At 25.6% G+C, this 10602-nt stretch overlaps 1 protein-coding gene across 1 annotated transcript; it reads left to right on the top strand.

Moving 5' to 3' along the window:
- Positions 1–8307: 8307 nt before the first annotated feature.
- On the top strand, positions 8308–9054 carry LOC120076272 (uncharacterized). Its single transcript, XM_039030041.2, has 2 exons — positions 8308–8766; positions 8851–9054. Exons 1-2 carry the CDS (start codon positions 8308–8310, stop codon positions 9052–9054), a joined length of 663 nt encoding a protein of 220 aa, XP_038885969.2.
- The last annotated feature ends 1548 nt before the right edge of the window (positions 9055–10602 follow it).

The following is a 10602-nucleotide window of genomic DNA, read 5'->3' on the forward strand; positions in this document are numbered from 1 at the left end:
TGGCGTGTGCTTGTGATTTCAGTATTAAAAAAATAAAAACAAAACTTTTTAAAAAACATATATAGAAAAGCCTAATATTCTATGGGCGTGACTGTCACGTGCTAAAACCTTTGTTGAATTAGTTGTCACTGGTTTCTAGACTTTTTTTTAAAAAAAAAATATTATTTGCAGGATTATTTTCAAATATAAGAAAAATAAATCAAAATATTTATAAATATAGTAAAATTTCATTATCTATCTACAATTGATCGTGATAAACTGTGATATTTTGCTATTATGTATAAATATTTTTAGTAGTTTTACCATTCAAAATATATTTTCTTATTTATCTTATCTTTTCAATACTAAATTATATAAATAGGTTAAAAAACTTTTGGCTAGTCATGTAACAGTTTAGCTATGTCATTTTATTTTAAATTTTGTGAAAATTTAGTCCATAAATTTTTATTAAAATTTAATAGAATTTTTTACATATATAGGTCAATAAATTAGTATGAGATAAATGTACATATAATTAAAATAGTTAAGGCTTACATAGTACAAATTAACAAATTGAAATTATCAAAATTAAAGGATTAAAATGAACGGTATTGTTTGAGATGTAGTTTTTATTTATATTTGAAAAAGAATCAAAATTTTCCAAAAAACAAAAAAAGAAAATTAAAGAAAAAGAAAAGGAAAATAACACGGGAAAGTTTAACCCTTAACACACTCAAGTGTGAACAACACCAATTTTTTTTGTTTGTTTGCTTTGAAAAATTAATTTATTTATTTATCAACTCCCATTAGGAATATGCTTAAAATATTAATAAATTGAATAGGCAATCATAACAATGTCATTTTCAAGAGCTTCATCATATAAATTCATATAAATATCATTAATTATTAATAACTATTTTCTAATCCAAGAATATATTCGGAAATAAAGACCATATAATATCTACAAAACCATTATTATATTCATAGTGTGATTTAATAATTTTTCAATCTATTTTCAGATATTTTTAGAATTAATTAACCAAAATATGATGCGTGTAAGAAGAAAAAGGTAGGTAGAGAAAATCTAGAAGGATTCTTAACACCAATATCAACTTCTATCATTCTCCTACTCCCTCAAAGGAAACTATAATAAAATTTTCAAAATAATATAATGATAATAATAATTTTATAATTCCACACTTATAAATTATATCTTGTATTTGGAAATTAATTTCAAATATGCATATATTGTATGAATTTACAAATCATACCCATAGTTTAGATTATTTTTTTTAGATCGAAAATTTAAACTTTAAATTTATAACCATAATAGTTGAAGAAAATCTTTTTTAATAAATAAAGTGCATTTATCTATGTCACTTTAAACAATATATGAGTTTAACAATGTGCGAAAACGGATGGAACATGGATTTTGAAAATGGTTAATGGTATAGTATTATAGTTGGATTGTTCATCACTCTAAAATACGATTTTTTCTACTTTTAAACCAAATGAGTCTTTTAAACTCGAATCAAATTCAATTTCTTCAATCAATACAGTTAGCAACACTTCTAACTTATTAAAACAAGTGTCACATCATGAACCCAATTTCAAAACAATATAAATTTTTTAGTATTCTTACTAATGTAGTTACATAACTTATCTGAAATGAACATTAACATTTAAAAAAAAATGATAATCAAATTTTTAAAGATACTCGAATTAAAACTAAGATTGAAAAACATAGATGAAAAATAATGTAAGCTAAGATATTCTTAAATATATGTAATAAAAGATAAGATTAAAATGTGGTGAGCACTCAAAAAGAAAGAAGAAAGAGCATATGGATAAATGAAAATGAGAATTGAGAGTTAATAAAAAGGATTGAATTGGAATTTTGAAAATTCAAAGGTAAAGCCGAGTTTTCAGGATAAATGGATTTGACTTATTCAAAGGACGGTGTGTTTGGGAAGGGAAAAAAAGAAAAAAAGAAAAAAAAAATAGTTTCTTCTTCCAAGAATTTATCTGAAGCGTCTTTGACCCAAACACGTCATTGTTTTGTTAACTTAAAATTAATAATAATAATATTATTATTATTAATAATTTCTTTTTCATCCCATTTTTGACCTTCAACGCATGCGCTTCTTAATTAATATTTTTAATCTCACTTTTCGCATTTCTTGACCATTTTACCCTCATAAACCCTAAACAATTAATTAAAAATGAAATAAATTAATCGTATTGAGGATCGAGTATACGTAACTATGTTGGTTTCAAACTCTACTACATACTTGGTACTTATAATATTTTAATTTAGATTAAATTCTATCCTTGTCTTATTTGTTTTATGTTTATTCTTAAATTTTCAAATCTTGTTCGGTGATTATTTAACTTTTTTATAAAAAAATTGTTGTCTCCAAATTTATTTACTCTAGTTGTCATAGACAAATTTGAAAAACAGAAATAGATATATAAAAAAATTATTTTTTAATATAATTATTGTAGGGTGAGAAATTGAACTTTTGATCTCTTTGTTCAGAGTACATTCACTAGTTAAACTCACTTTGACAAAAAAAAAAAAAAAAAAAAAAAATTAATTCATAGAAGTTGATTTAGATATAAAATTATTGATAAAAAAAATAGGTAATAAAATTAAGAATATTATTTGTTAAATTGACTATTGTTCTTTTTTTCCTAGTTAATACTTTAACTCGAATTTAAATTCATTTAGAAACTCGACAATTATCGACAATTAACAACCTATTAAGCTATTTACATGTATTTTTTTACGTTGTGTAGGTAGACATTGGTTGATTAGGTTAAAAAATGAAAATATTTCCTTCCAATAAAATAAACGAATAAATTAAAAATATGTTAGGATCTTAGGTTTCTGTTCAATGATATATTAAAATATTAATAATGGCAAATGATTTTCTAAAATCAAACTTTTAGAAGCTGAAGTCAAAAGTTTGAAATTTAAGGAAGAAAATATTATAAAAAGATAAAAATAGAGTGACTTAAATAGAATTTAAATATTTATTTAAGATTTTTTTTTTTTTTTTTTTTGTGTAGGAATGTTTTCGGTATCATAAAGCTAAGATTTAGTTAATAAACTAATCCTTATTTTAATAATATTAGAAAGGTAAATAAAGTCTCATATTAATTAGATAAAGGAAAGATCGTGAGTATATCTAGTAGTATGAAGCATCTCGATGAAATTAAAAGCAAAGTCTCAAAGGCCTATAAATCTATAAAGTGGACAATAGTATACTCTTGTAGAGATATTTGGAGGATCTTTGTTCCTAATTAGTGCCATTAGAGTCATACTTTGATTTAGCCATGTTTATAAAATCATTGGATGTCGAATTCTTAGAATGGTATATCTCGAAAAATATAATCAATTTGAAAATATGTGGTGAGCTTTATTGAACTGTCAATGTGCTTAGAATAAGAGAAGTTGACTTGGATAAAAATTAGACAAACAAATGATTATATAAGGGGAGACTCGATAGTCCTTTGTCCTAGCGGGAATGCAAACGAAGTTCCACTATTGTAGACGAAGGTGGTTGTCAAAGCCTACGAAGGTAGTTGTCGGAGTTGGTCATCGGAGTTTGTTGTCAATGAACCCAAAAAATTAGGTTGTTATAAATTGGTCGCCGCGTGTAGAGAGATGGTCTTTGGAGTTGTCTCACCGTAGTTGTCATTGGAGGTGGTTGTCGAGGCCGGAATATGGTTGTTGGAGTTGGTCCGCTAGAGTTGTCGTCAGAGCTAGTTGTTGGATTGCTTGTGCTTGAAGGTACTGGTCATCGAAGATGATTTTGTAGTCAGAGGTGGTTGTCGAAGCCGCGAAAGTGGTTATCGAAAGGGGTTACTATAACTCGAAATTGGTCGTAGGGGAGTTAGTCGTGGCGAAGCGTGGTCGTCGAAGTTGGGTGTTACCGGATGTTGTCATCAGAGGTTGATTGTCGAATTCCAAAAAATGGTCATCGAAGTTTATCATTGAAGGTAGTTGTCGAAGTCCAAAGGTTGTTCCTGAAGTGTGGCAATAATAGTTGTCGATAAATGGAACTAGTGAAAATATTGGAAGATAAATAGTTGTGGTAAAATTGTTAAAATATACCAATCAAATTCCACCAATATTTAAAATTGAAAAATCAAACATCAAATTGATATATTATATTAACCTCAACTCACTGGTGACTAAACATGCCGTTTTGTTTAACCTTAATTATTTTGTTTTTTGATTAAAAAGAAGTACTTCGGTTCTTGGACTGGGGACAGCCCACGTGTCAATTACTCATAAACCGCCACTATCTGAACAGCTAAAGCTCCATCACTTTTCGCCTCCTCAAGAACTACTCAAAATGGAAGGGTCTGGCTGACTGACCTCCTTAATAAAATTTTTGAAAAAAGAAAATTTTCTAAAAAATCAATATTGGGCTTTTTTTCTTGCTTACATTTTAACAGGTATAGTGAGATAATATATAGATTAATTTATAGATCTATATAATGTTATTTTGTTTAAATATATATATTTTTCCAAATAATGATATGGAGTGAGTAATATAAAATATTTTTTAACACGACAATATTAAATTAGACATTTTCTGAATTATCATTTCAAGATGGATGCTGATGTGGCAGTATGATATGGCCATGTCACGTCCACCGTATTTGAACAATGCAGATGATTAGGTTTTTTTTCTTTATAATTTCATATATATATCAAAGCAAGTTGAATTCTCTAGATGATGTCCGTTGGTTGATAAGTTCCCATTATAAAAATAAGTTCATTTTAAATACCAATAATTATTTTTTTTTTTTGTAAATATTCTAAAAATTATAGAAAGAGAGAAAAAGAAACCCTTGTTTAGCTTTTGGTTAAAAAAAATTTTGAATCCAAACCAATGTGATTTTATTAAAAAGGGAATCAAATTGATGTCAAGGGGGAAAAAAACAAGCATTGGTTTCGTTGTTTGTTTGTTTTTCGGTTTTCAGTCCATTTATAAGCCTTTTCATTTTTTTTCAATTTTTTTCAATTTTTATAATATTTTAGGGTCGAACATGCAACTTTTAAAAAAAAAAGAAAAGAAAAGAACAGAAAAGAAAAAGGATTTAGTCGTAAACCGTCAAATGAAGAAGTAGATTTTGGTTTTCATTTTCTTTCACTATGAGCTCTTTTTTTTTTTTTTTTTTTTTATACATAAAATAAGAATCAATAATATTCCATAAATTTACAATCAAGTAATAAATGTATTAGGAATAGAAATTGAGGAGATTAAAAAGATTAAATTTTGGTAAAAGCCAAGTTGGCATAGTGATGATGACGGCGGTGATGACGTAAAAAAGAAAAATAAAATTGACTGTTTCTCTCTCTTAAGATGAGAGAGGAAAGATAAAGGAATTTTGGAAAGTGATAAAAAAGGAAAAATAAGTCATTTCTTGAAAGGACAAGCATTTGACACGAAGTCTAGATTCAGTGGTACCTCATCCCCAAAGCCACCATTCTTAATCTCACCCCCCTTTTATTTTTTTCTTAAATTACTTTTTTTTTTCCATCTTTACTTTGAGAAGAATTTAGTTCTTTTTGTTGATGCATCTATCTTGATACATCTCACCTATCGTCCAATAAAATATTATCAAAAAATAATTTTATTATTTAAAATCAATCTTTTAAATTCTTTTTAGTATGATAAAAAAGTGGTGACTACACCTAATCATTACTCATTTTCTTTTATTTTAAAATTTTTTGAATCGATAAGTGTAAAAAAAAAGAACGAAGGAATTACACTCTTTGAATATAAAGATATAAAAGTTTGGGCCTATTTTGGTAAAAAAAAATCTAAGAATAACTATTTGAGATGAGTTGTATTTCATGTTTTTACATATGTCTTTGGTATCGGATTCATAAATTAGATTCTAAGTTAAGTGATGGCTCAAAATGCGTTGATATTATATTCATAAATCATAACAGTAATTGTGGTTACTTGTTCCATATTATTAGTTGATGATAAACTATTATTAGTTTATTTATGAATATGTTTTAGGTTCAAATGTTTTGTACTATTATTTTATAATATTATATAATTTATAATACATTACATAATATATATTTTAGTTTTAAAAATTGGCTTGAGTTTATAACTGACATATTAAATTTATAAATTTTTATTTTATTTTTATTTTTATTTAATATAATTTTAAATTTTAGAATTTAAAATTAAAGAGTTTGGATACAATGAAATACACAAATGTTGATTTGAGAATTTACACGATTGAGATTATTGAATACGAAAACAAATTTAAAAATAGAATTCGAGTTATCTATAAACATAATATAAAAACATAAAATAAAATTTGAATTTTCAAATAAATAGGCCATAAGTATCTCAAATAATTAAAAACATTTAGATTATTGAATTCAAATCCAACTGTTATTATGAAATAGGCATATTGCAGTGACTTTATTTTTTAATAATTTTTCAATCGTGTGATATGTTTTGGAGTAAAGTATTCTTTCAAATATTTTCAATAAAAATGTTCACAAATATATACTTTAAAAAAAGTATTTCAAATACGAACTTTTTTATATAGATAATATTTTATTATGTTAAGTGGGTGTTTATTTATAGAGTTGAGTTTGGGATGGGTTAAGACATCTTAAGCCCAACTCTTATTTGGGATAAGAGTTCAAGAAGCCATACTTTCGAGACTCTTTTTCAGTTTGAATAGTAAATACTATTCAACCAATGGGTTACATGGTTTTTTTTTTTTTCCTAATTTAATTTAGGAAGTTTGTCGGCCAATTTTTGGACACCAATGGCTGATGGACAACTTCGTCGGCCACCTCCAGCGACTACTGCCAATCAATCTACGACCACCACTTCTTGGAACCTTCATCGACGAAATTCTGACCACCAACTTTAATTACCACCGACCAATCTTGAAAAAATTAATAAAAATACTTTTAGTATATAACAAACCAAACAAACTTGTATATAAAAATAATTTTAAGAAAATAACAAACACATGTGTGTTTTTATTTTAAGGAACTTTTATTAAAAGTATCTAGATAATAGTGAATTTTGAACAACTTTTTTTCAAGTCATTCAAAATAGAGTCTTAGTTTAATTACAATAATATTTTTTAAAACACTTTCTCTTTCTTCTAATTCTTTTTTCTTTGGTAATTTTTTTTAATTATTATTATTTATTAGATTGTCTTTTTAAATTCTATCTTCCCGTGTAACATTATTGTTTCCTTTATTTAGGAAATTTTCGAAACCGATCACCTATCTATAGGTTCCTTACTTTTGTTGTTGTTGTTGTTGTTGTTGTTGTTATTGTTATTGTTGTTAATTAATTATTATTATTATTATAATAATAATAATAATAATAATAATAATAATAATAATAATAATAATAATAATAATAATTAATTATTGATTATTATTATTATTATTATTATTATATTATTATTATTATTTATTATTATTATATTATAATTATTATTTATTATTTTATTATTATTATTATTATTATTATTATTATTATTATTTTATTATTATTATTATTATTATTATTATTATTATTATTATTATTATTATTATATTATTATTATTATTATTATTATTATTATTATTTATTATTATTATATTATTATTATAATTATTATTTATTATTATTATCTATTATTATTATTATTATTATTATTATTATTATGAATTATTATTTATTAATATTATTATTATTATTAATTATTATTATTATTATTATTATGTTATTATTATTATTATTATTATTATCTTATTATTATTATTATTTATTATTATTATTATTATTATTATTATTATTATTATTATTATTATTATTATTATTATTATTATTATTATTATTATTATTATTATTTATTATTAGAAATTTTATTAAAATTATTATTATTATTATTATTATTATTATTAGTATTCTATTTATTATTATTATTATTATTATTATATTATTTTTATTATTATTATTAATATTATTAATTATTATTATTATTATTATAATATTATTATCTATTATATTATTATTATAATTTATTTTTATTATTATTATTATTTTATTATTATTATTATTATTATTATTATTATTATTATTTATTATTATTATTATTATTATTATTTATTATTATTATTATATTATTATTATTTATTATTATTATTATTATTATTTTGGTTTTTTGTTTTTGTATATAATAAATATTAGAGTTTATATAACAAGGGAAAACTAATTGCAAATATAGATTTTTATAATGCAAATTTAGGCTCAGAAATCTGAAAAGACAAAAATGGACATCAAGGTCTTGCTCATTTTGAAGAGAAGCCTCAATTCATTTCCAATCCATTCTTTCGGTAGCTATTGTGGTGAGCTATCGAAAAAATGGATTAACTGGTGGCCTTGGGCGGAATATTGGAATAACACTACGCATAATGCTTCTACTGGCTTGGCCCCTTTTCAGATTGTGTATGAACGACAATCTCCAGTGATGATTAACTATGGGAATGATTGTACAACCAATGCGACTTTGGGCCAACAAATGCGAGACAGAGATGCTGAATTGCGTGTGCTTAAGGAGCACTTGAGAGTGGCTCAAGAGAAAATGAAGAAGTTTGCTGACAATAAGCGACGTGATTTTCGATTTCAAGTTGATGATTGGGTATGGCTGAAGTTGCGGCCTTATTGCCAAATTTCAGTTCAGCAAAAGCGAAATGTGAAATTATCTCCTAAGTATTATGAAATATATCAGGTGATGGACAGAGTGGGATCAGTAGCTTGCAAGTTGAACCTTTAGACAACAGTGTTGATACGTTCAGTGTCTCATGTGACGTAGCTAAAGAAATGGGTTGGACAACCAGAACTTTACCTTGAGGACAAAGTAAAGGTGAAGGGGGAGGTAATGATAGGCCTCCAATTATGTGGCAATATCAAGAAAGAAAGAATAGAGGTGAGGCGGTTGAATCAGTTAAGAACGACTTCCAATTCTGTTGGGAGAAGTCGAGGTTTAAAAGAAGAAAGAAACGAAAAGAGAGGATAATGAAGTTTGAATATCAAGAGGAAGAAAGGAGGGCTCTCGAGAGTAGGAGTTCGGAAGTCTCTATCGTGGAGAGTTCATCGTAGTGTGTCGCGCATCAAGCAATCGTGTAGCATTTGGTAAGCGATCGTATAACATTTGGTAAGCGATCGTGTAATGTTTATAAGCGATCGTGTAGTATTTTGTAAGCGATCGCGGGGTGTTTTGTGGGCAATCGTCTAGTGTTACTCAGCGATCGTATAGAGTTTTGTAAACGATCGTTTGAAGTTGTTAAGCGATCGTCTAGTCTCTGTTTGTCTCTTATCATTTAATAAAGAGTTTGTTCATTGTTTAGTTGCTATTCTGGAAGTTTGTACCAACTCGTTACATTAATAAAGCCTTTCAAGAATCAGTATCCTAACACATTTAAATAATCTACTTGAACAAATCTGTTAATTTAAGTAGTTTTGTTAATGAAGAGGATCTTTTAAATCTATTATTGAAAACTTAGGGACTAAAATGACTAATTTAAAATTTTGGGGATCAAACGCAGTTATTCTAGAAAACTTTGGGGACTAAAAAGGTATTTTCCCCTAGAATCCATCATTAATAGCTATTCTTTATCATTAGTGCCAAAATGCTTATCTTTTAGTATAGTTACTTTTGTTTAAATAATTTCCTAGCAAAAGAATACATTTGTTTCATTTAGATATTCAGATAGTTAAAGAGGATGAAATAAATTCTTCACTTCAAAAATTAAACACTTGAGATCAGTGATAGACGGTATCACTGACAGCAATATATCATTGATAGAAGCTATGACTGATAGCTCGATATCAATGACAGAATTGGAGAGACAATTTCAAATTGGAGAACTTCGAAATTTAGAATTCGTCAAACGTTCCTCTCTCTAAAACGAAGACGCACCCCTGAAAAGAATCAAATCGGAAATGTAATAGATGGAAAGATAAGGCAAATTTGGAATTTTAAAAAACTAATACCTTGATAGGTCAGATGCTATATTAGCAATATTCCAAACATGAAAGATAGTGTATTATTTGATACAAATTTCCTAATTTAAATTAGTTAAATTAAAAGTTTATGAAATTTTATTTCAAAACTTAAGAAAATTAAAATATCAAATCATTAAAACAAAGATTAAATAAAATTATAATTTTAGTCGAATCTCTATTTCAAAATTCGGAAGAACTAATATTCTTCTAAATTGTTTAGTTTAATTTAAACTAAATTTAAAATTTAAACACTGATCAAGTACATGAAGATATTTCACAAATTCAAGATTTATAAATATGCACTTCATTCTCAAGCTTCTCTACACTCCAAACACATGTTTCTTAAACACATACTTCCAAAACCTGTCATTCAAATATACTTTTCTTAAACCCATACCATCTAAACCTCTCAGCCTAATTCAGATTTAACATTTTTAGACTTAACATTCTAAACATATGCGTCAAATGCCCTAAATTATTCATTCCAAGATGAGTAAAAAAGTTAAGATTTTATAGAAAAACAAAAAAAAAGGATCATTTTAGTTATTACAGTCCTCTT

Source organism: Benincasa hispida, chromosome 1 (genome assembly GCF_027475165.1).
Source record: "Benincasa hispida cultivar pf3 chromosome 1, pf3_genome.v1.1, whole genome shotgun sequence".
In the NCBI taxonomy this organism is placed as follows: domain Eukaryota; kingdom Viridiplantae; phylum Streptophyta; class Magnoliopsida; order Cucurbitales; family Cucurbitaceae; genus Benincasa; species Benincasa hispida.